At 36.8% G+C, this 27,337-nt stretch overlaps 1 protein-coding gene across 1 annotated transcript in view; it reads left to right on the top strand.

Moving 5' to 3' along the window:
- The window catches only part of TMEM135 (transmembrane protein 135), a 156,625-nt gene that overhangs the window by 26,591 nt on the left and 102,697 nt on the right, over positions 1 to 27,337 (top strand). Inside the window, exon 4 of the mRNA XM_036388077.2 lies at positions 8,648 to 8,681. Coding sequence (XP_036243970.1) covers positions 8,648 to 8,681 — 34 coding nt within the window. The remainder of the gene's footprint in view (positions 1 to 8,647; positions 8,682 to 27,337) is intronic.

Below are 27,337 nucleotides of genomic sequence, written 5' to 3'. Positions count from 1 at the left end.
AAAGGTATTTGCTTTTGTGCCCTATGCTCATACCTTCCAGACAGAGTGGCCAAACAGCCCATGCCCAGAAAGAACTGAGTGTTTTCTTTGTGATTGACTGAGCTGATTAAAAACAGTTCAGTGTTACTATCAACAGTCCAAAGAAATTGTTATTTGGGGCCTTACTTAACACTAGATAGAACTTCTGTACCAAGAATGTGAATAATTCAAAAAATCCCCAAATCCTTCATTTCTTTTCTTGAGGTTTGATTAATTTGTTTTCCTTCTGTTATCTCCCAGTCAGTTATTCTATAATACTAATAAGCTTTTTGGAATCTTTTTATCTCTTCATGGAATCACACTTTAATTAAGAGGTTTTTTCCCCTCTGTAGGTCAGTGTTTGTTTTTGCTCTGTAGATACCGTAGAGAAACTCAGAGAGAAGGAAGAGGGAGGGAATAGTGAAAGAAAATCTGTATAAAATAGAGCATAAAGGAGTTAAAAAAATTGAACTATAGATGTTATCTTGTGTTCCACTTTCTGGAAACTCTGTAAGAATTATCGGTACTAATTTAACTGGAATGTATTACTGTAGATATATTTTATTTTTGGCTTCTCTCCCATTCCGGTTTTCTCATACCCTTTCTTTGGCATGTGTTCAAATCATAGAACACGTTGAGTTTATTTTATTTCCTTTTAAGAACAACAAATTCTGAGTATTTGCATAAAACCATTTTGCTTAACATGTAATGTGCTCCAAGCAGGAATTACTGATTTACAGTTTTGAGCAATTTCAATTTCTCCAGCTTGCAAAGTGTCCATTTCCTACTTTAAACAGCCCAAAATATTGAAGGAAATTCCTTTAAAAAAAGTAGGTCATAAGTCCTTAAGCTGTACATTTTTGAGATGAAGTTCTGAACATTATTTTTGTGCTAAAGACTTAGCTGCTGGTCTTTACTAGGCTAAAAATTTACCATATTCTTTTTTGAAAACTCACTGCTTAGGTCTGTTTTCATAATTTTCAGCATTATTTTGAAAGCTTGTCTGTTCCTGCTGATTGTAGGTGAACTTTTGCACCAGGACTTTGCTGCTGACCTCCAGCTGTCAGTAGGAAATTGGTGGGTGTGAGAGATTAACGATACCCTAAACATAATCTGTAGTGCTTGTGTTATTACAGGGATGCAATCACAACTCCCCATCTATGCTGGGTTCGCTTGTGGTGTCAAGCTGCTGTAAAGCAGAGAAAACCCTACCCCTTACCTCTTCATTTTAACTTCTCTCATTTCAGGGAAACCTGTGATTTGTGTATTTGACTTAATTCTGCAGGTTATAAAGTGGTGTTTTACAGTGGGGGGGAAGAAGGGATTGAAGCTGATGGGAGGAATTCTTCCTGTTTTTGCAGACTGTGAGTCCTGTCTGGGGAGCCATTACAAACTAATATGTTAGCTTCTTAGTTTATGTTCAGAAATTAAAGCCAAAGTTGAATCTTTTGAATCTTTCTTTTTCTTTCTTTTTTCTTTTAAATTGAAAGAGGACAAATGTTCTCAAGTTTTGCCATTCACAAATATATATATATCTAATTACAATATATGTATTTTTATATGATATATGCATATATATGAAAATATTTATCACTAAAAATTACTCCTTTGCTGTAACAAGTGAGTACAGCAAAGGTTTCATGCTCTTTGCCTTTGTTTAACATTCCACTCCATATTTGCCTTTGAATCCAGAGATTCTTATAAAAGTAGTTTTTATTTGTGATTTCTTAGACTTGTAAAAAATAGTAATAAAAATAGTTAAAATACAGTGATAAGTGTCAGAATATTCAGCAGCATATTCAGTGAACAGTGACATTCATATAAAATTCAGACTTGATTTTCTAGGAAACTAATATAATGAATTTATGGAAAAAATGGTGAAAAAAGTAATGTAGAGTTTAGATTTTGTTGTATAGGCCACAAGGAAAAGTGAGTTTGACTCTAGTACCTGCTTCTTCTTGTGTCAAGTCTTCTTGGTTTGTCAACATGAAGAGTTTTTGGAAAAGCAGATATCAAGAGTTTAAAGTTTTGGACTGGGATGAAGTTAGAAAGCTTTATAGCAAAGCTAAAACTGCTCTTGTCTGAGCAGTGAGTTGGATATTTTTATTTTCTAGGTGTTTGCCCCACCAGCTGTTTAAGTTTATTGCATATGTGGAGGAACATAACTCATCAATTAGATGTTTAATCAGAGAGCCTGTTCTCTTAATTGCATACATGAAGATTTTTACCATATTGCTATATCCATCTTCAGGCTCCTTCTATCCTGCTGTGCTGCTGCTGCTGCTGTGTGTTGGGCTGTGGGAGCTGTTGCAGGGAGGGGGCCTGGGTGTACCTGCCCTGGTGTGTCCCTTGCCCTGGAGGTGAATTTGGGGGCTTCCTCTTACAGCTCACACCTAGGGCTGTTCTCACTGAAGGAGGTGCCTGTTCAGTCAATTTGTGTTCATTCTGTACACAGTGGTATTCATCTTGCTGTAGTTATTTCCTGTTATTTCTGACTTGCTAACTTACTTCCCCTTTAGTTTTGAGCAAGACAAAAAAAAAAAAAAGCAATCATAAGAACCACAATACTGGTAAAAAAGAGCGGTTATAGTAGTTCAAAAAAATTTAATTAATTGCAGTGAATGTTAGATTTCAGGATGTCCGCTCAGAAAGGTTTATGGTTAAACTGAAACAAGGCAATGGAGAAAACAATTCTTTAAACTTCCTATCACCAAAAACAGTTTTTCATGAGGAAATTCCAGGAACTGGAGTGCTGCTATTAGACACAAAAGATGGGCTGGGCAAGGCAAAATGTATGAAAGAAAGAAATACTCAGGAGGAAGAATAAATATTGAGAAAGATTTAGCCTAAAAATGACAGATCCTTCCTCTCTTCTGTGGCTTTTTAGAGAAAGAGAAGGTGTTTGCTTTCTGTTGGAAATTTTCTTTGAGGGGTTCTGTGGTTGCAATAATTAATTTATGGTAAAATTTCCATAAGTGTAAGTGCTTTCTAAGGATTCATCCCACCTTTAGGCAAGGTTGGTTGTTTTTTTTTTTTTTTTCCTGTGTGCAGATGGTGCTCCTGTGTTTTGTTTGTTTTTTTTTTTTTTTAACTTAGCAACAACTCTGTATTTAAAGGAGACCATAAATACATTGAAGGAAAACCATAAATGAGAGAGAACTGGTAATGAGTTTGGTAGGAAAAAAAATCTTGGTTGTATTTAAAGATTGGTATTTTGTATGATTTACTATTATATGAAGCAAAAGCTTTTGCTGCTTGTGAAAATAGAGTTATTTTTTTAATTTTATAGCCCATCAAGCTGAGCAAGAAAACATTCTTCAGCAAAGTGTTCCACAAACAATATGTTGGCATGCAGATTTGGACAGTTGCTGCTTCTATTGGCACAAATAGAATTTTTTGCTCACATGTAAGGGGAATTGGACTTTGGCGTCAATCAAATAAGTTTTCCAGAGTTTAAAGCACTTACAGGAAGATATAAATACCTTGCTCGCAGGCAAATGCAAAGTCTGAGAGCAGCACCCAATGATTTCTTTTACTTTAAAATACTTTTGATTTAACAAAAGATAGGAGAACTATAATTTGGTTTATATTTCCTATATTTTCATTTGCAGTCCTAAAGATGAATTTTGAAAAACTGGGACAGTTTTAGCAAAGAGCTATAAGTATGATTAAAAACTTAGGGAACATCGTGGAAAAACTGAAGGAGTTCAGTTCTTGTTTAAGAAATGGTATTGAGGGGGACTTGGTTGGAGGGGGTAGTGTTACAGGGGAGGTAAAGATGTAACTGTTTTTAGAGACCAGTCTAAGTCTTGTCTTAGGGTGCAAACTGTAAAGATAAGTACCCATAAAATAATATATCTGTGATTGTGGTGATTGGAAATACTTAAAAGACAAATCTGATCTTTTTAAGTAAATGGCTAATTCATTAAAGAAGAGTTTGTGTTTTGTATTTGTTAGGAAGACAGGTTGTTTATCACTGTAATCTCTTCTGATTTTATAATCTGTGCAAATAATTATTGATGATATTTTGAAGTTGCTTTCCACCTTTTTCTGTAGAATAATAGAATTGTTCAGGTAAGTCTTGGGAATTCAGCTAGTGCAGCTTCCTGCTTGGAGCAGGGCTGGCACTGAATTCAATCCAGCTTGCTTTGAGATTTGTCTGGTCAGCCTTGCATGGTCAGCCTTGCCAACCTCTGAGTCCCTGTTCCAGGGACTTCCTTGGGTCAGGTGGGTGTCTGCCCAGCCCTACAGCTGCTGCTCCATGCCAGCTGATCAGTGCCTGCTTGTGTTGGGGACCACAACCAGGCACGGGGTCTGGTGTAGCGAGTGCCAAGTAAATGGGATTAATCATTTCCCTTGACCTCTTACCTAAACTTCTGGTAATATAGCCCAGTACACTGCTAGGTTTCCTTGTTATTTTTATCTGTAGCTTTTTGGGGCTTTTAGCAGTTATTTTAGACTCTTTCCTCTGGGCAGGCAATAACAAAAATATGTGGCTCTCTGTTGAGGTTTATAGGCCATAGTTTAAGAGCTATTGCTGTTATAATTTGGTCTGAATGTTCCCAAGTTGTCCAAAAAGCAAATTTTATCGAGTTAAACTTTTCTTTGAGGAAGGTATAAATGAACAGGAGAGTTATCTTCTAGAAGCCTGTGGTCTTTTGTAATTTAACCATTACATATGGAATCTGCAAGATTGGAATTATTCAGCTGTAGATAATGTGACCTGTGTTGGATAACTAAACTCTGAAATTTTGCCTACTCAGTTCTCTATCAAGCATGTTGGAAAATTCATTTAAAAGTGTGAATTGGGAAGAAAAAGGAGGAGAAACAAAGTGAAAGGTATACTAAACACTACTTCTCTTTGAGACTTGAATTTAAGAGCAACTAAAACATGACTACTTTCATGCAAGCCTCCTTTTTCAGGTGAAGGAGACATGTCTTATTAACATTTTTTCAGCAAAGTATTTTTTTGGTTCTTTAATTTAATACAAGAAACTGGTAGGATAGAGCTTGGTCTCCTGCTCATGAATTTAAGGTTATCCCTAGCTCATGTTTTTCCTTCCTGAGTTAAAGATCACAGATGTCATTAGAAGCAGAGCTGGGTATAGGAGAGACTGTCAATTGGAGAGCTGACTGGGAGTCAGTGGGAAGCCACAATGAAGATATTTATGAAAGCAGGCTGTAGAGAAAATGGCCTAAGACAGAAACCATGGAGGAAGAGCAGGCAGTAGTGATTTGTGTGTGTCTGGTTGGGCTTTCCCGTAGTGACCTTGCCAGACTGACACTGCTGTAGCCACCTGCTGGAGTTGGTGTTGCCAAGATTAGCATTCAGCACTGGTTCATGGACTTTAGCAGTGAAATGTAAGCTGTTTATTTGGATCTTTAAACCTCCCCAAAGCATATGGTTATACATGGCTGACTAATTATTTTTATTGTTTAATAATTTCCTGCTCTCCTAATACCATTTCCCAATTATATTCTCCCCCTATTTACCAGCTGCAGTTTTAATACAGTCTTTGGGTTGTACCAGTGACCCTTTTACTTGGCCTACCTCCATCTTTCTGTCCTGTTTTCTGTCAGCTGTCATTGCTACAAAATAGTGCAACATTTTCTGAACTTCCAACTGCTTTTTAACAGCAGAGTTCAGGTTTGGGTTAGACTTGTTGGATCACATTTGCACAGGGCCAGGAAGAATGCCCTCTCCCCCTCCCCTTTTTTTCCCTTTTCCATGGAAACATGGGGCTATTTATTTTTAAAACAGTCACAGAATTAGTTTGGAGAAAGAAAACTCTTTCTGCTTGGAGTTGGCCTGGGCCTCACCGCCGGGCTTGTTGCAGGCAATTGGAGATGATGTCATCCAACAACTTGCTGTGTTTTCAGTTCTGGAAGTTACTTCCTTGCACAAATTTATTGTCTGTGCATTTCGTCTCCTCCCAGCCACCTACTTCTCACATTGGCCTTGCTGCAGCTGCACTGCAGCTTCTGAGTTCTTTCCTTCCTCTTCTCTAGCACCTTTTCCTTTCTTTGTCTTTGTGGTTGGTGAGTTGCATTTTACCCCCAAAGGGACTACAACAGAAACTAAAACTCATTTAGTTCTTAGTTCGTTAGTGTTTTAAAAAAGACTAAATGCATGTCAGTGGGAGGCTAAAAAGCCCTGCCTGCATGACAGAGACATTGCAGGGGAGAATCCACTAAGTAAGTTATGTGCACATCACAGTGATCATCCTGCTTCATGCCCACTGTAGAATCTACAGCTGTGAATATACAGAATGTACTCTGAAAGCTGCATCTGTCACTCAGAGGCTGGTTGAGTCTTCTCACAGATGTGTTACTGCAGGATGTTTTTGATCTTCTGACATTTTTCAGAATACTCTAAGTGGATTGAGTTACCAGGTTAGCTCTTATGGGTAGGTTTATCTCTGTGTTTCCAAATGGCTGAATGTTTGGATGTTTGTCATAAATTTTTTAATGCTATTACAGGGGTAAAAAGAACATCTAGGAACCATGAAATATCCAGTATTTTTTCTTGAGAACAAATTAAAATAAATTTCACATTACACAGAGCTGTGTATTATCTGGTAGTTTGCTACTCAGGAGGGTTGGGGCACCAATATTGTTTTATCACTTGAGCTAGTGAACTGAAAGACTAGGTGAATGTTTGCAGACCAGCCTGAGAGTTGAATTTATCTATTGCGTTAGGTGAATTTTTACCCCTTCCTGTTCAGAAATGTCATACAGTATTTTGATGTTTTATTGCAAGTTATAGGGGCTATTTTGCTTAAATACTCATTGACCCTATTCCCTACCTTTTGTCTTCTTTTTTTTCTTGTATGCCTCATCCCCACCAAATCTTTATATTCAGGCTTTTTTTCCTTAGGCTTTCATGCTAGAATCTTGTTTCTAGTATCTGGCACAGCTTGGTACCGGGTAGAGAAGGTATACAGAGAGCAGATTTGTAATGCTGCTTTTTTTTAAAAAAAAACTACTGTGAAACAAACTGATTTTGCTAGTTAAAGTTTTGAACTTAAGTCCAAATTTTCATCTTCTCTGTGAGTAGAGAGCAACTTGTGGAAGTCAGTGTGCTGTGTTATTGCTTTCCACAACTTCAGTGTGATGTGGAAGCAGTAAAACTTTAAAGTGGAATGTAGCTTCCCTGTAGCCTAGATGGCTGCTGTGAAAAACCTTGATCTGGATGTGGAGTTTGACAAAGTTACGGACATGTAAACATGGGGGTTAGTAAATACTGAGTAAACTTTTTGGATGAATCAAGCTTGGGAAGTGTGCAATACAGATTTATTTCCTGCTATCTGTGCTTTTGTTTTGTTCACTTCTTCAACTGAAGTGATTGCAGGATATGTTCTGTTAACACACAGCTCTCATAATTACTCTATGAATGCTTAGAAATTTAAAATGTCATGACAATGGAACATACAAGTCTGGGTTAAACCTTCAGTTATATATTACCTTCTGTAGTAGCAATATTATAAAAAAATCCTAAATGGCATGAAGACAAATATGGAGTCAGGTTATAAAACTAAATTCCATATTGAGAAACTTTAATAGTTGAACATGTGGTGCCTTCACAAGAATGTTCAGGTTTTTTGTGTAAGACCAGTGGGGTCAATGAGAAAAATCCCAAATACTACAAGGCTGGTGGGAAACTTGAGAAGATAAGAACACCAGTCCAGTAGGAATACTGAAACTGTGTGTTCCAGCCTTTGCCCACAGTTTCTAATGAAAACGTTGCAGAAGAGGAGGAATAATTCAAGGCAAAGCATACCTCCAATGGTAATGTCTTCCACTTTCTCAAGGGTGATGGTGGCTTGTGACTGATGTATTGGAAATAATTTTAATTTAATCTGCACCCTGCAGTGCAGTCGGTTGCTGGAGTTGCTCACATCTATGTAGTCAAGTTCAGTTTTCATCTTGTGCTGCAATAGAATCAACAAAAATGTGATCTTGAGTCCAAGTTTATACTTTTCCTAAAGAACAGTGTGAGCTGTAGGCTGACACAGACAGAAGAAAAAATAGGAGTGGAAAAAAAAGTAGATAAAGTTAGAAGAGAAGATGGTGGTCACTGTTCCAGGGGACTGTTGGCACTGTGACTTTCAACTGGCTTGAGCCAGGATTTGTGCATCAGTCTCTGTAGAAAGCATTTCCTGATATTGTAGGCAGAAGGGCTAAGGTGCCTGGAGTTGCAAAGCACCAATTACAAAACAGAAGTTAACACACAAACATTTTGCTGCAAATTCAAAATTTAACTTAGGCTTAGGTCATTGTTTGCATGCTTATGCTATTGGCTCATGTGTAGGCTTAAGTTGTGATAAGTGCTGTGTGTAATTCAGGGTTCCTTGCTCCTTCTGACAGCTTCAGGACTCATGTGGAGCAGCCAGTTGCTATATATAACTTGGTTCCTGTAATTCCTAACTGCTTTGGATACTGTGCTATCAAGATGCTATTTTTATGTTTGACTTATTTTTCTATAAGGTGGTAATGATTCATCCTCCATCAATAACCTGTTTTTAAAATCCTCCTTTTTAATAAAATATTCTTAATGATTAAAGTGTTTTTCTTCAGTCTGAAAAAAAATATTTGTTTCATCCACTTATTTTATCTTTTCTGTTTATAGGAGAGGTCTTCTCACAATATACATGGCTAATCAAGTAAGTAGTCCTTTATTTCAATGAAGAATAAAAACATGTAAGATCCATGGGAAATGTCTTGTTTAAAGTTGATAGATGCTGGGATTCATTGCATTTTTTAAATCGTTGCAGGATTTTTCTTTAAGAATTATGCATAATTAGATAAAACTCCCTTAAGAGCAAATTGTGATCAGAGGTCTTTCAGAAGTAGCTGTAAAGCAGAGGCTGAAATGTGTTCATTGTACTATGTTCAAAGTTTTGTGTATTGTAGCCCCAAGAAGATGGTTATTTTGTATTTCTCTTCCATGATAGAATGGCATCTGGTGCTTAAATGATCATTATTTTGCAGATGAGAAATCCAACACCATATACTTCAGTTTTGCAATTAATAATTTCACAACTTGTGTCAGTTGTGCATGCAAACATTTTTACCGCGTGATTGTATCAATTTAAATCTTGAGCCGTATTTCTTTTACTCTCCAAATAAATAACGTTTATCTAAATGATACTTTGTGCATTAACTTTTTCCAAATATAAAATGCTTCTGTTACTTGATCATACTCCTTTAGGAAAGATCTTACTTTGCCAAAGGAATTACATCAAGTTTTTGTACAGTTTGAGTTGCATGAATAGTCACAGAAACTACAAAAAAAGAAAATAAGAATTGTGTTCAGACTACTGAGAGAGTTTGCTGGGGCCTCGGTAGAGCTGTGCATGAGTTGAACTCTGATGGTGATGATAAGATTAATGACTAAAAGGGGTGAGACAAAGGCAATGTATCATAGTACAGATTAGGGTGATAAAATTAATAGGTTCTCTTCTGTCCTTGTACAATCATTGTTGATGACTTGTAATTCTGAGTATTTTGTGGGGGCAGAGCTTCTGGAAGGAGCTGATATCATGACATGTTTTAGCAGGTAAATATCCTGGAAAGTCCCTTTATGCATTTACCAAACCCATTATAGAGTTCTCTCTCAAACTCTGGTGCTTAACAATTTCTTTTAGGCAGAAATTTTTTCTTGGGTTATTCTGTATTCATAGACTCTGTCTTTGCAGACAGACTCATGAGGGGAACTAACAGACTCCAGAAGAGAAGAAATTAATTTTTGCTTTTCACTTTATTATTGTTGAAGTACCATTGTAACTTTTATAGCTTCCTGATTTGTATGACTCATACTCTGTCCTTTAGGATTCCTTTTCTTTATGAAGTTTTTTAAACTAATTTTAAAAGGTGACAAATTCTCCTTTTGCAATTCAATTACTTAGCTGTTCAGAGTCCCAATAAAGCATGGGAACAAGGTTTGACTCCTGCAAGGAGATCTTCACCTTGGAAGTTTTCCTTGAATTCAGAAGGGCACTGTGTAGAAACTCCTCATTCAGGGAACAGAGGTTATAAGGATGGTGGTATTTAATTGAACATACTCCTTTGGAATAGACTTTCAAAGAGAAGGGGGCAATAGGTGTGCTTAAATAGCAGCACCTCTGAGTATCAAGATTCTGAGGAAGCTGTCATTGTGTTCATGGCTCTAAGGATGAAGGACCACGCAGTATTGGACAGAGCTGTAAGGGAAAAGTCAAGCTATGGAGTTACATTTTATAGATACCATTTGGCATGGATATTCTCTTCAGCACAAGGGCTTATTTTAGTCACAAATCTTTGGTGAAGCCAGAGCTGCCAGGGTTTGCTCTGTAAACTCATGATCGTGTGACACCTTGTTAGCAAGCCCTGTAATCACAGTAAATGTTTCCCTGTTTGTGTTGCTTATCTTTGGCCTAGAAGTTTGTATGCTTTTATAAGATTCACTTATAAAGTTACTAAGCCTTTAAAAGATTTATGTCCGTTAGCTTTGGATTGCAGCATGTCCCATTTTGAAAGCTGTCACATTTTAATCATTAGTGATGGCAGATAGATTGTGAAATTAGCCTGCATTTCTTGCATTCTGTAAAACTCGTGTCAGGACCTGTTAAGATGTTAAGGGAACTAAATGTATTCCTTTGTTTTGTTTCATGTTTTGCTACACTGGGTTTTGCAGCCTGAGCAATAATAATTAAAGCTTTTTTTGTGATTCTTCATGTGTGCCTTTGCCCAGGTAGGCAGGAGGTAACTGTAATTACTGTTGGTTATTTTAAGTGATTATCATGACTGCTGCACTGAATTTTTATAGCCAGATTAGGGCTTTTAAATCAGAAAATTTAAGTCCTGTTGTCCAGTTGGCAGCATGTGACAATTTGTCCTCAGAGATGAATTTACGTAGTGGAAAGGTGTGTTAAATCTTTATGCAGGCTTGCTGTTTTTCATTTCAGTGAGTTAAATTCAGTAGAACATGAAAGGCAGTGGGGTCTTAGAACAAGAGTCCTAAATGTGACATTTTTATTGTTTCTTTAATTTGGAGCTACTAGAAACTTGTGAATGGAAACATGCGAATAAGTGTCCTGATTAATTTTAAATAAGTCAGTGATTATAGATTTATGTGAACCTGAACTCCCTAGCTGCATTTCCTTGCTGCTTACATGTTAACATGACAGATTAAAAATAAGATGTTTCAGCTATATATGCTCTATGGAAAAATAGAATAAAAGTGTTTTTTCTCAGACTAGCTTGCTGCTAAATTGAAGCTATATAAGAATGTACTTGAGGATTTGGATTTTCTTTTTTTGAGATAGGAATTAGAAATAAGCATGGGACTGAAGCATTTGTAGCTTTAATTTTAATGTGCAGAGTCTAAAATCAACTTCTTAACTTCTCACTGGAAGTCATTTTGAGTTTTTAGAACTAAATAAGTACATCTAAGTCCTAACATTGCTTAACATGTGGGTTTGAGACCTAAAGTTTCTGTAATAGCCCAGAACAGAGGTAATAAGTGCTGTGGACACACAGAGCCATGGAGCTTTCAAATTCTATTTTGGATTGCATGTATTAAAGTCACAAAATTTCTAGGATCATAAGAGATGCATTGATAGTGAACATATAAGATGATCCTTCATGGATAATTTGAGATCAAAAGGAACCCCAAGATTCCAGCAAAAGGTGGAAAGTGAAATGTAATCTTTCAGTTATTTTTATCTGGAACAGTAGATGATATTAATGACTGTCCATGAAGATGACCTATAGCTCTTATGTTTCCAGACACTTGGGGCATACTTTGTTGTGAACAGTTCAACAGTTGAGTTATTGCTTTTACATTGAAGAAACTGTGTCTTTGTGTTAGGGTTTGGCTTTTCTAGTGTTGAAAATAAAACAACAAAGGCTGCCTTCAAAATGCAGGATAGGAAGAGACTAATCTGAACTAGGACTGACTTGATATCAAGCTTCTTTGAGAAACATAACTTGAGGAAAATTGCTGTTGTCATTGATATGCTACACCAGAGAGGAGGCAGTTATCCTAGCTTGTGCTGAGCTGCCTGCTATGTTTGAAATTCAAACTGTGCATCACTACATCAAAGTCTTTATTCATTCTCTACTAGGACTTCTGGTGTATGGTGGGCTGCTTACAGAACTGGAAATGTTAATAAGAGGCTCTTGAGGGTCATGGATTAAATGATATAAAGCTTTAGCACAAGGTGAAGCAGCAGGATGCAAAAGGCAGAGTGGTGCTGTTGAGGGCTGTTTCTTGAGAGCGATGGGAGGAAGAAGCATAGGGACATGTCCCAGCCATAGAGAAAACATTAAAAACATTACTGAATGGAAAGCTATAAAGCTTAAAAGTAAGATGAGAAAGATATGAAGAAAGGAAGTAGAGAAGCACAGTCTACAAGTAAAACCCAAAAATTTATTGAGGCAGGAGAGACATGGAGCTGGACTGACATAATGGGAGTTGGTGTATGGGAGTGTTAGAGGTAAAACAAGTGGAAAAAGATGAGAAAATGTAGAGTTTATTCTAGTTAAAGCAAAGAACAGGTGATAAAAAAAATGATGAGTTTGCCACGAAAGGATTGGATTAATTAATTAATATTAAGAAAATTTTAAGAAGAGACCAGAAAGAGAGACAGAGAGATGATATTGTTGGTGTCCTGGAAATGGAAGGGGGAAATTGTCAGCAATCGCATCTAGACAGAGTTTATAGAGAAATCAGAGGATGCTGAATCTAATTTATTCCTGTGCTGATGTTGGGTCATCAGTGCATCTGCTGTTCATGAAATACTGTGCTCAGATCCTCATACACAGAGGAAGAGATACTATTTAGACAAGTATGGAATGAGTTGATCGGTGGCATTCCAGTGGGTGATGCTCTGCTTCTGTATATGAGAAAGTAACACAGCTGAGCAGAGTTTTTTTCTGTTTTAAAGTAGTCCAAGCAGTTTCACAGTTGACTTGTTTTTCAATTGCATAAAATGGCTAAATCTGGGTTCATTTTGGCTGTACCATTGTTTATTCCAACTAGTCAAGTGTGAAGGTTGCATGTAAGTTGCGCTCTTAAAGCTTGAACTATTTGGTCTAGGAGCGTGCAAAAATGCTGAAACACCGACTCAAAAATAAATCCCTCAGGATCTAATGGAGAAATGAGTATCCATTGGTCTTCAGTCAGCTTTAATTCCAGATATTTGTATGGTTTTTTTACAGGGTGGAAGTCATAGTGATTCAAAATACCATGAAATTTTCATGCTGTGTAATATTTTAGAAAACCTCAAAGCTATTAGCCTAATTTTAGCTATCTTGCACACACAGAGAGCCAAGTAGATACCAAGCTTGACAGAGATATGGCACAATTTAGGACATGGTTCAAATGTTTGAGGCCAAGAGCCCTCCAATATACCTTTCCATATGCAATAAATTTGTAATTGTTTCATGCCTTTAGAGGGTGATAGGTGAATGGATGAAAGAAAGAGGAATGAGCCTTGCTGTGGCAAGAGAATAAACAACAACAGTCACTTTTAATCTGTGATTTTGCTGATCCTGTAGTTTTAACTTTTTGCTAAAGGCAAACTGGTGGTATTGTAAAGGAAGGTACTTGCATGTGAGAAATGCTCTAACACTGAGCATTCCGAAGTGATTTTTCTTACCAGCTTATCAAATACTTTCTGTACAAAACTGATGATGTATCTGAGTTACAGATGTCTGAAGAAATACCTTGTGCCAGTTACAATTAAATGAGGGAGGATACTATGAATAATGTAGGTTGAAGGGTGTTTTTGTTTTATGGAGTTTTTACAGTAATGTGCAATCATTTGTCATTAATATAACTTGCAACTCAGTGAAATTATCACCCAGTGCTGCTACATGCTATAAAACATTGTGTACCAATTCAAAAATATCCTTTAAGATGAAAAAAAGAACATTGTCACTTCTTTGTTTGTAACTCTGTGAAGTAACAGCTATTTAACACATCTTATTGGTTTCAGCAAAGCATTTTCTTAGGCTACACTGTTTATTCATCATAGCACAGGAAAATGTTTTCTGTTTGAACTTACTGAACTGACATTTCATGAACGGGACTAGCTGCCACCTTTTTTTCTCCATTGGTAAGTTTCATCTTAGTCAAAACATGGAGGGAATCCAAAATGACAAAGGACAGGTGGATTTAAATTTTCCAAATGCACGTTTTAAATGTTTTGAACCTCTTAGTTGTAGTAAAATGAATTTGACCAGTCCTGCCTTGTCTTTCTAGATAATTAAAATTTTATTGTGTGCTTTTACGTAATCCTTAGTACTAACATTGTACAAGGTCTGCCAGGATGAAAGGCTTTAGCTATTCTTTTAGCATATTACCCAGATAGAAATTAATGTTTTTTAAAATTTTTTCTAACATTTCAGAAGTAATCTCCATAACTGAAAGTGCATCAAGTAAATGCTTGAGACACTTGTCTTCCAGGATTGCTTTGTCAACTGTTTTCTGTACCCCTGTTCTGGGGTGACAGTGGCTTTGATTACATCAGCAGCTGTCAGGAAACAGGTATTTATTGTCTGATGATGTCCAGATTCCCTGTTCATTCCTTGTATTGTCACCTTTTAAGCTGATAGTGTGCTAGTTGAGGTAAAACCATTGCTTAGTTCCTTCTTTCATACAAAAAAGCCTTAAGTACTGAGCTACTTTTGTTTTGTTAGAATAGTAAGTGGTGTTATAAGTTACTGTTGGAATAGCAGAAGTACTTTGATATTTGGTTTGGATTGGATACTAGGAAAAATTTCTTCACCAAAAGGTTGTCAAGCACTGGAACAGGCTGCCCAGGAATGTGGTGGAGTCACCAAGCCTGGAGGGAGGCTTGTACATGGCACTTGGGGACATGCTTTACTGGGGGACTTGGCAATGCTGGGTTAGCAGTCAGAGCTGATAATCTTAAGGCTCTTTCGCAGCCTTAATAATTCTGTGATTCTGTGAAAATTGGAAAGCTCAGAGGGAAAGGTTTTCCTTCTTGGAAGCTGTTAAACTGAAGCTCAGGATTTTAAAGCCTTGTGGAGGGCAAAGCCCCATTTTGGGACAATGTTCTCAAGCATGTCCTGATTCTCGTAGGGAAGCATCCACCACTGAGTCATTGCTGCCTGGGTGAGGGAAGAGCAAAAAGGACATAATTTAGTCCTGGCTGGAAAGAAGTGTGAAGTACTCACTTGTGGTAGAATTTCTGCTTTTGCATGGACAAACTCTCTCACGTGATGTCTTGCCATTTGCTGTAGTTGGTAATTTTTGTAGTTCTGTCACAAGTTAAGCCTTTAATTTTAGTGCCTACGAGAAACCAAGTCTTGTCAGGTATCAATTTAGACATTGAAATCAACTCAGTAGTGTTTTCCCTGGGGCTATAGTTCTAATATAACACATTTCAAGTTTGAAGCTCTACAGAGAGTCCTGGATTCTTGCTTCAAATAGCAGCATTTTTACAACTGTTTTGGCCCACATTGTAGCATTGGATTTTGTCAAGACTTGATTGCTGCTTCTTCTGTGAGGTCATGTGATGTTCCTTGGGAAATCCTGCCTCCTGTTGTGGGATGGCTTTTTTCTCCTATTTTGTCATCTGGGTTTAGGAGGAGAGAATCTTCAGTGGCTTCTGCTTCATTACTGCCTGGATCTTAGTGGAAAAATAAGGTAGAAAACAAAGAGCTCACATCTTTCCCATTTCATGGAAGGCATGCTCAGATGGAGCTCATGCAATGTTTGTTCTTCAAACATGGCCTTCACCTTTGTGCTGCCTCATAGTTTAAAACCAGGTGGAGTCAGCCCTGTGTTCTTAGAGTGACACTTGGGATATGGCTGGTGTCACAGCATGAACAGTCAGGCATCATGGATGCACTTGGTGACAGTGACAGTAATCTGGCTTATGAAACACAGGAACAAGAACCAAGATCAATGGATTTTTATCGTTTAGATTTTAAAGGTCAAATCTCATAAAAGAAAGCTAATAATGTTAGTTTACACTCGAAGACATTGTGCTGGAATGAGAAATAGGATTTGTTTTTTTCATGTAATTTCAGTAGGCAAACCTTAATGCTCTATAAGTGGTAAGAAAATATAGCCTTCTTGGACACTTGATGGCACTTACATTACGAAGTTCTCTTTCAGAAACATCTCAAAGGAAGAAAATAAAGCCTAATGAAACAGGATTTACAGAATCAAAGATCTAGAATAACTACAATATACTGGTCATAGATATATATAGAATAGAATATACTATTCTAGCATAACTACAATATACTGGTCACTCATTCCGGTCTCTTTTTCCTTTGACAGGTTGAATTGAGAGTTGAGAACAAACTTTTATTAATTTTAAGTTCTTACTTATTTGGTAATGGTTCTTATTTGCTGTATATCTAGTTATGTATAGGCATGTGTCTGCAGGAACAAAAACTATCCAGCCAAGAAATGATTAAAACTATGCCCAGTTTTGGATAAGAATCTAGAAAAGAAAGCTTGATTTTTCTTCCAGAAGACTTGCAACTGTTCTTTAACTTTGAGACAAAAGCAGAGAAGTATAACATTCTCTCAGCATCCTTGAGGTACAGAATAGTTCAAGAATTGCCAGTTGTATACTGGGGTGGTAAAGGCAGTATAAATGTAGTAGAAGCAAAAAGCCAAACTTTGAATTAAGATGTCAATAAAGTTAATATAGACTACTTGAAGTGTACAGAGTTTTCTGAGAAGTTTGGAGGAATATGGACATTATTCCCAAGAAATGGGTGCTTTTTGTTGCTTGACATTTATGTTCAGATTTATTTCATAGGCACCTAAACAGAAGAAAAATTTTACCCTTTCATGGAATGATTGAGTTTATTGTGGTGAATGTGCAGGGAAGTGTATTGTAAGATCAACATTTCCAAACTCCCTGCTTAGAAATTAAATGCAGATGTTTTCAAATAATCAAAGACTTGGACATGCTTTATTCTAGTCGACAAATACTCAAGACACTTTCCAAAAATTTTATTCTGGAATTCAGAATTAGATGCCATAAATGGGTAAGCTATATACTTTACACATATCATGTTCTGTGGGATATGCAGCTTGGCAACTGAAACAGGCACTATTGAAATAAATTGCTACTTTTAAATATAAACATTACATAGAATTCATATGAGGAGGGAAATAAGCTGAAGTCTTACTTTCTTTTGAATAGTCCATAATGTAGTCTAATTTGATTAACAGAATGCTTTACATAATTAAATTATGGGTAATCATGGCACTCAGTGACGATTTCAATAGGTTGAAACTTAAGGTCATTGTCACTGCCCCCACCCTAAATCTAAAAAAGGCAGGTTTTAAAATTAGGAGCCATGTGAACTTTAACATTGCTGATGTCTTCACTTTTAAGTAATACTGTAATAAAGTTAGATCCTGGCAGCTGGCATTCTTGTGGATTGACATGGCTAATTGGCTTTGGCATCTTAGCCTCAGGAAACCTCATCCATCAATTCAGAGCAGGACTTTTGGCGAGAGTCAGAGAAAACATTTAATACTTTGTCTCTTGCTTTCTGTGCAAAGCTGCTTTGCATTTTGAGCTTTCCTGTGTGTCTCATTAGAAACTCAATGTAATACTTATCATTATGCTCCTTTAACATGATCTTCTGTAAGGAATAGCTATTCCTTATAGAAGATCATGTTAAAGGAGCATAATGACTTTCTAGAATTGGTGAAAGTGTCAATATTACAATTCAGTTTTGAGACTTACCTCTCAGCCACAGCTGATAGCTTATGCTGAATTTCCTATAAGAAGTATACCAGTAAGAAAAGTAGTTGACTTTTATGGTTAACTCCTTGCTAGTCAGTAGTGGAGTTGAAAATAATGGGTAGCTTCAGATTCTGAAGAGCTCCAGACACCCATCTGTAGTGCATGTAGCATTTCTGATTATAAGAATTGCTGTGGCAGTGATTTGATAGAGGAGAAAAATGGCCCAAGAGAGAATTTAAGACTTCCCAGCAGGGCAAATCCAAGTTTCAAGATGGTTGAGGATTTTCCTGGTGGGGGGAAAGAGTTTTCAGAGGTCTTCCAGTAAAAGCTTGTGAGAGCAAGAATCTCCTGTTTTTCTCTATTTCACGACAATCTTAGCAGTCTTCCCTTCTCTCAGATCTTCACGTCATCAGGCAGCCCTCTTATCTTCCCCAAGCCTTTGAAAACACCTTTTTCCAGCTTCAGTCCCTGTTACCTGGCAATTTCTGCTGCCCTGTCTTGCTTCTAAGTTTGTGAGGTTTGGGAAGAAGGGCACCTGGCCCTGCTCTGGGGGAAGTGAGGTGAAGATGCAATCAGGGGACTGAAAAAGTTGGGACCTTAAGCAAAAGGAATGTTTTTTTATTCTGTATGTAGTGAGGTGTAGATACAGAAACTTCTTTGGAAGGGAGGGATTTTTTCCATTTCCAGCAGTATTTCCCATTTGCATCTCCATCTGCTTCAGAACAATGCTCAGGGTCCAGGTGCAGCTGCAGGAGGGCATGCTCTGAGTGTTCAGTGAAGCAGGTGAAATGCTGCTGCAGGTTTGTCACTCCTGTGCTACCCCAAACCCTGGAGTCCTCTGCTAAAGCTTGAAAATAAAAATAGTATATTGGAGTGAGGCATGGCAAGAGTGTGCTTGAGGCAGAAGATTATCAATGTCTCTACTTTGTCCAGTGCTGAGTTCAGGCATGAAGAATAGAGAAAAAGTTCTTGAGCTGGGTTCTCTGCAAGCTGCTGATGGGGAACAGTTCTGGGGAGCAGTTGTAAGGACCTTGTGTCAGATACCAGATTTACCAAGAACACACTAAACTTTGTTTGGTTTCCCCTTGTTGGAGCACAAAGGAAATGGGGTAAAGGTTTTTTTGCATAGTCAAAGATACAGAAGTCTGTGGATCAGCATAGCTGCTAACTGGGTGCATTGGATGAATCTGTAAACATCCACTTTGTCTCTCTACTGCATTCTAAAAAAATTGAAATGTATAGAATTGTGGAATCCTTATTTTTTTGAGGTTTTGGCAGTCCTACTTAAAATCATTGAGTTATTGTGTTGATGGTAGTTGTTGACAAGCTGCTTCTTTATGGCTTCTCAGATGCTTCAGGTATTATGAAAACGAGTCATGGAGTACAGATTTCATTTTGTAGAAGAAGAAATCTTCAATTCTGTTTTCAAAATACGCAGAATGAAGGTGTTTCTAAGAGGACAAAAGTTTGCAAAGTTTAAGTTTATTCTGCTGGTTTTTGATTTGACTTTTTTGTTTAACACAGTGTTAATCTTGCCATAGAGCTGGCCAGTGGAATGAGCAGACATTCTTTCTGATTAACTGCATATTACATTTAATTATTATTTTCTGTGCTCCATATGTTTCAGTTGAAATTAAATCCTTCATGTTTTAATTGCCTATATCCATTTATAGTATATTAGTGCCAGTTCTAGTCTGATACTGTTCCTGACATCATTTATAGGATGATAATTAAACAGGGCAGCAGTTTCAGCCCAGAAATCATTCTGCTCCTTTTGAAATGCTAAGCTGTCAAAATAAAAGTCAATTGTGCATTTGCATTCCTTAAATAGAGTTCCACAGAAAGTTTTGGAGCAAAACCAGTTTGGTCTAAAAATTATAATCATTATAACCAAAAATTATAACTTTTTTTCCCTTACAAAGATGAGTTGTTTTCAAAAATATTGCAGTTACTTTCTCAGTTTTAATGGTTTCTGTGATGCAAAACGAAATCTATACCTTTGCACATACAGTCTAAAATAATGTTCTTTTTTTCACTTCTACATGTTGAAATATTTCTGTGTTAAAAAATATTCCTCATGCTATGTATAAAATGGTTTTAAAAGTCTTTTTGTGAAAGAGTAAATGTTTTTGCTTATGTTTATAGTAGAATGGATGTGCTGGTGTATGGCAAATGTTAACACATGGCTGCTGAAGTTCTTTACATGATGCTGATACATGGATTTTTTAACAGTGCTGAGACTAAGTTTTTTAATTGTCTAAACAGTCAGTGGTTTGGCATTCTGGGGGAGGTGGTTCATTTGAAATCTTGTCTCTGTGATATGCTCCTTATGCCTCTAATAAGGTTGGAAAAGTGGAGGAGGACAGCTTCTAGCACAGCTTGTAAATGTCAGTCTGGATGGAAGACAGGTCAGCTTGAAAACTATATTGGTGTTGGAAAATGAAAGGAAAAAGTCCTTCCTTGAAGCTGAGGAAGCTCCTCTAACGAGGAAACATTGGTAAAGAAAATGTACAATTTCTTGGTATAGCAGAAGGAAGTAATTCTCAAGTACCAATCTACATCTGTTAAATGTGAGGAAAAAAAAGAATAAGATTTATTTTCTCTACATCTAAGTCTGACTGGTTTTCTAAGGCAGATTTTTGTTTTGGTTTGAGTCTTGTTCAGGTGTGAAACTTGCTTAGTGTCCTGTCTTTTAAGACTGTTCTGTCTTTGGAAGACAAACTGACTTTTATAGTATTTTTAAAGGAAAATCCAGCAACGAGTGTGACATTAGAATCTTTTCTGAATCTGCTCCTCTCTCTTTTCTACCCTTTCCACGCAACTGATCAGTAAATCAGACCATTAGTGACTATGGAAGTAACAATAGTGCATCAGTTACTGTATCATACAACAGTATTCTGCTGAATGTGGTTATTTCTGAGGAACTGCATCATTTGACATTCATCTCATGTGGTCACTTCCATGTGAACTATTAACGTTTTTGTAATGTGAGCTGTGTGATTCTTTAAGGAGTTTTTTCCTAGTTCAGTAACTCTTCTCTCTGCTCAGATGCAATGAGGTGCCTCAATAGCTGCTGCTCTCAAATCTCAAGAACTGCAGGGGATTTTTGCAGACTCGATTGGAATAAGTCTGGAAATGGAAATTCCTTGTTCAATGTTTCTAGGGAGAAGAATGATCTGAAGTAGGAATAAGAAAGAGGGGCTCAATGCCATATATTTAAGAAAATAAGTTTGTCAACTTTAATACCTGGCTTATGTTGACAGAAAATTCAATAAACTGGCACATATGCCAGTGTTTCAAGTGTTTCTGAATTTTTGTAAAGTATACCTACTATAGTTTGAGTTAAAAAACGTAGACCTAATTTTCAGTAAGATGTGTTAGATTTAAAATTCGTAGAAAGTAAATAAGTTCTTAAAGGTGTCCTGAATTTGCTTAACACTCCTCCAAAATCAAGCTTAGTAATTGTCACATTTGAATATTTTGAAGTGTAAATTATTGTACTATTTTCCAATTGTAAATTTATTAATCTTGAGAAGTTGTTTTTGTTTATGTAAAATCATCTGTGTCAGTAACCTTGAATAAAGTAACTGTTGGCACTCTTACACAAATGTGCTGGTACAGTTTCTTAGACAAAATTCTATTTGGAACATTTAACTTCAATAATTTGATGTGTTTTGCAGATCACTATGTTGAATAAAAGATCTTTAAATATCAGTCATATTACAAAAATTTTCAAAGAGTGGATTATACAGTTGGATTGGAAATACACACTTCTTATATGTGTAAACTCATGCTTACACTAGCTACTTATAAATATTTCATAAACAATTGTTTTTGTTTTGAATATTTGAAAATTTTAAATTCTTCAGATGCTTGTATAGGAATTTTTTTGTTAAGAAGTATAAAAACCTTCCCTGCTTCCTGACACACACATGGATGCACACATCCATGCAGATACTGTCTTTGTCTCCATTTTTCTCTTTGTTTTTATTAACTGGGATGAACTTTACAAATTATGGTCATTGTCCTATGTAAAAATATAAGGTTGGTTTTGGTCACAACAGTTCTTTTAACACACTGCAATTCTCTGCTGTGCAAGAAATTATTTTTTTGAATAACCCTTTTACTTTACATTTAAACCCTGATGTTCATCATGTCTCTTACTTATGCCTGGCCTAATTAATACTGCTGGGAGCTGAACCATGTTCCTGAGCACGTTAAGCTGTTCAAACTGGCCCCTTGAGTCCTGAGCCAGGACTCTGGCACACAATATCAACCATTTGGTATTGAAGTGGATACACTGAACTTGAATATGAGCGTTGTTTGCTAATGCTTGCAAATCACAGTAAGTCAGTGGCCTTAGGCAAAGCAAGATGTATTGGGAATTCACTGATACAAATAAGCTTGCTGGTCTTTGCCATGGTCATAAATAATGAAGCTCTTGGATCCCTCGCTCCTCTCCCCAAAAGAAAGTCTGTATAGGTTTTCTACTGGATTTCCTGATTTATTGCTTGTATGGCATTTATGAATCTGAGTGAACCAGAAGTTGAAGACATTTCTGCTTTGACATATTTTAGAGTAAGGCCTCTCACTGATTTGTTAGGAAAGCTTTGCTAATGAACAAAAATATGTAATTTTTCTCTCAGAATTCTGGCTTCTCTGCAAAGTAGCCTGCGTATTGTGCATGTAGAGACTCACAGAATGTGTGTCAAGCTGGAAGGATTATATTTGGAACTTTACTGAATGGAGTTACTGCAATCTGTACTTTGAGCAGTAGTTCAAACTGAAGTCAAATTGATTTGTGTTAAATAGTATTCACTCATGCGAGTGAGGGTGGAAGGAAGCTGCAGTCACTGGTCAGGGGTATGGAAAACCTTAAACCTGTGCAGTGAATTGAAAATAAAAAAGCTGGTGTAAGCAGTACTAGAAGACTCAGCTACAGGAATTTTACCACTAGGTTAAGAGGAAGGGCCAGCATAAACAGTCTGTCAATGAGCATTATGACCTTCAGCAAAAGTAGGTGGTGGATTACTTGAGACTTACTGAAAGCATAAGATCAAACAAACTGTTAGGCACTAAAATGAAGAAAATTAGTTGGTGTTTTGCAATATCCTAAGAAACAAAACCTGTAGTTGATGTTCACGCTTGTATTTTTAACATATTTTTTCAGTTCATGGGTCATCTTGTGTGCAAAATCAACAGATTAATCAACAGAATACTCTCAGTTGGAGGAGAACCACAAGGATGAGTCCAACCTTCAGTGAATGGCTCATACAGGGATTGAACCCACAGCCCTGATGTTACTAAATTAGGGGTGTGTTCTGACCAGCTGAGCTCATTGTACATCTGGGTCTCACACTATGGGCATTTCCAAATTAAGTCATAAGACCAAGTATATATTTTTTTGGCTGTAGTACAGATGTGATTCTTTTCACTTTTTCAACCTGCCAAGTCTTCTGCACGGACTTCAATGCACTGTACTGAAGTATTTGCAAATGTAATAATTCTCCACTGGTCTGTGGTCACTTTTGTCTTGTACTGAGTTGCTTACTATTTATGTTATAGCACTGTTCAAATAATTACTTTTGATTTGGACTTGTAATTTCAAATGCAGAGAATTAATTAATCTGTTACTTCACTGATTGCTTACTTGTTGCTCAAATAAGAGAAGTCAGATAAAACATGATGTCTCCCTAATTAGAGGTCTCTTTTTGTTAATGAAAGCAAGTTTGCAGAGTATATTTGCATTACCTATAAAAGTCATTAAACTTTTATGTTTACAGTTCTCTTGAACAGATGATTTGGAGGAAAAATACTTGGCAGGTTTAGTAATAGTGGTAATACTGAATTTTGAGGGCACAAAAAAATGTGATCAGGAGCTCCTGGAATATTTTTAAATATTCACCCAATATGAATTATTTTTAAATAATCACCCAATATGTATTAGATTAATAAAATAATGAGAGGAAGTTCATCTCACTAAAACACGTTAACTCTGACAGTTTCTGTGCCATTTTCTTTTCTCATGAAGCATTTTTAGCCTGGCTATTGAAATTAGATTGATGAATGTTTAGATCATGACACATGATCATCCTTGAGATCAATGTTCAAGTCTTAAATAGCAACTTAATTGCTTACAACCAGATGCAACCTGGTGTAAATATATTCCGAGATTACAGACAATGCTGTAAGAGGTAAGGCTACAAGGAGTGAAGGTGAGCTGTTGTTCTGTGCAAGTTGTCACTGACCAAGGTTGGTTGTTGACTCCTTTTGATGCTGGATTGGCAAGCAGTGGCATAAGTGACAGAAAAACAAAAACAAGCAGAACCAGATTCCTAAGAACTTTCCAATGTATTATGTAAGGGTTAAAGAAGAAAATGGAAGCTAAGATTAAGGGAAAAGTACACTTTATATGCTTGTCTCAAAAATGTGGGGCTTTTAGTTAAAATAACAGAATTTAGGAATTTTTAGTATGGATAGATTTTCTTTTCATAAAGCAATCTAGAAAGTTTAAAGACTCGTAAGATGTATTATCAGAAGAAAACTGGAAAAAAAGGTTGGTCAGAAAAAGGAGAGTAATTAACCCCTTGGTAAGAGAATGCCAAGATTGCTTGGTTAAAGAATTGATAAAATATTCCTGTTGTACAGGTAGAAAACAAATACAGAGAAATTGTGTATATTTTTATGATGAATATATTTTTATGATGAACTTAGAAGAAGATGAACTTAGAACAGAATTTTGTGTTTTTAAAATTTCTTTATATTGATAATTTTCAGGCATCCAGGTTCACCAACTCCATTTTTAGTTCTTTAAATTCAGCCACAGAATTTCAGATTGGCACTGCAAAAGTGAGGATCATGCAAACAGGGCCAAACATTAGGTAATGGGGAAGAGCACCTATTGTCATTGTCATAAGCACTCTGGGAAAGAGGAAACTGAGAAGATAAGTTTTTGCTATTTATAGTTTGTCCAAGATTGTAAAAATGAGAGCTGGTTCTAAAGCCTTGTAACACTGTGCCACTGATGAAGTGGCAGTAATGCGGTGCATATGGGGAGAAAACTCTTCTTTTATATATATATATGTATATATGTGTATTCCATATATGGAATATGATTCTTCAGTCAGACAGGAAGTCAAAAATATGAGGAAAATGTCAGTTCCACATTTTGTAGCTATTAAACACCCCCATTTTCCCTACTCCCTTCCATTTAATATTTTGGATGACTGGGAAAGGAGTAGAGGATAAAACTGAAAAGTCATTATCATGCCACTATGTAAATCATGGGTGTGCTGACAGGTTTACTGCTGTCTGCAGTTCTGGTCCTCTTTAAAGTGTAATAGAAGTAGAGAAAGTACCTCGTGGAAAAATAAAGATGCAAAGGTGTTGAAGAACATGTGTAAGTGGAGGAGCTAAGTTCAGTTAACTTAGCCTGGGGGAGAATGAGTAGGAGACAAGAAATGTAAAATTGTGTTTGTATGGAGAGGGGGAATGGTGATGAATTATTTACTTGTAATACGGGAATGGAGGGATGCCAAAGAAAACTGTTAGCAGTTCAAAACAAACTGATGCACACAGATGCGAAGCTACACGAGACAATTAGGAAGCCAAAAGCTTTCTTGTGGGCTGCAGGAGAAATTGTGGGAAAAATAATTCATTAGGGCAATCACATGTGGCAATCCTATATGTTGTTTTGGCAGCTGTGCCCTGGAATTTCCTTCACTGTATGGCGGGAAAAGGTATTTTTCAGGCACTTGTTGCTGGTGGTTTTTCAAAACCAGGAATTGTGCTAGCTGTGCTGTGGATCTCTTCTTTGTGGACCTGTACTGTGGGATCTAATGGAGCTATTTCTCCTTTGGCCTGTGGAGTGGGAATTCAAAGGCTTTGTACACCTACATCTGGCAAGGCAGGTCTTGCACCTCCTCAGGCCAGTTCAGTTCCAACAGCAGTAAGGCATTTTGCCATTTGTGTAAAGCTGGGGAATGATTTCCACAGTTAGTGGGGTGACCTACTGGACTTCTAGGAGTCCTATGCAGAGCTTGCTGAAGCACATCCCTCCCCTTCCCATTGCCTCTTGGTGTTTAGGCTCTTAACTGTGTATTTATTTTTCATTCTCCTAGCTGTCCATGGAATAATTAATTGAGCATACATAAGCAGGATTTTCTTTTTTGGCCTAATTCTTAATTCTTCTTTACCTTAGGTAAAAAAACCCATGCAAAACAGGTGCTAAAGAAAATGCAGAGAAGGCCCATGGCATTTGGCACTTCAGAGTGTTTGTGGTGGAATCCCTGGACAAACAGTGTGTGTTGTTAGCACCTGGTTACTCAGACATGCTGTGTGCTTGGGTAGATGTATCTTACTAAATGCTCTGTTAGTGTATACAGATGGGGAGAGAGCTCTTTTCAGCTGAGCTTGTGTCCCTGACAAATGTGGGAGTCTCTATTCCAATGGATGGACAGGGGAGAGCTTTTAGCTGTGTGATTAGGACGACTTCTGTAATGCTGATTCCATAGTTTTGCTTGACCTTGTCAGATAATGCAGCTCTCTTCCCCTTCCCTCCTCGCCACTTTAAAAGCACTTACACTCTTTAATTGTCATAAAAAATATGGGCAGAAGCGATATTTTTCAAAAAGAAATACAAAGAAATGCTGGATGGTTTTAGAGAGCTGTGTATATGAGTTCTGCCTGTAACTGTTCATTCTCTGTTAGCTAGGAAAAACAAACTTCTAGAGGAGTGGTGAGGTATTTCTTTTTTCAAGCTTGAAGAATGGAAAAGACGTTTACTTTGTGACTCAAGAAGGAGGAGATAGCTTCTTTTACAGTCTTCTTTTGAGTCTTGGCAATTTCCTCAGGTTATTTTTCAGTGGGAAGATAAATATGCTGTATATGGAATCTTTGATGTAAATATCTGAATGTGTGGAACATTAAATAATCATAATAATATGTATTTCCTAAATAATTTTAACAGGAAATGGAATCATTTGGCAATTAGGGCTGCTATATCTTTTGAAGAGTTACATGCTAATTTTAGCTGGAGACTTTTAAGTAAAATAGATTACATTAACCTTTCCCTTAAGTAACAGTTATGTTATGAAAGACGTATCTGATTCTTTGAGAATATTAAAAATTTCCTGGTTTTGATTGAGAATGGTCAAAATGTTAGGCTTTATAAATTTTTTTGTAGAAAAACTTAGAAATAAGGGAGCTCTTGTGATTTTGATGGGCTTGAGCATCTTTTCCATATGGATTCAATTCACATTTTTATCGGAATGTGGAAGTCATTACTCTGACATCTGAAACTGAGGTAGCAATAAAAAAAATTATCACAAACAAGACAGCAGACACAAATGATTTTGTGTATGTCACTGGGTGGCCCATTTGAGACTTTCCCAAAGTTAATTGGTTCCAGATATTTGAGAATTAAAATTGTATTGTGACAAATTTATTTCTGGTCATATTTAACTTGAGTCTTCTCAGTAAGGAGGCTTGAACAAACAGAAGAATTGTCAACCCACTCATGTCTGACTCCAGTTTTTGTTGTAGTAGCTTTAATCCCAGTGATTTGGTTTAATAAAGACCACTGAGAA

The sequence above is a fragment of the Molothrus ater genome, chromosome 2, assembly GCF_012460135.2.
Source record: "Molothrus ater isolate BHLD 08-10-18 breed brown headed cowbird chromosome 2, BPBGC_Mater_1.1, whole genome shotgun sequence".
NCBI lineage: Eukaryota > Metazoa > Chordata > Aves > Passeriformes > Icteridae > Molothrus > Molothrus ater.
Note: the sequence above shows the minus strand (reverse complement) of the source record. Positions and strands in the feature narration are given on the sequence as shown.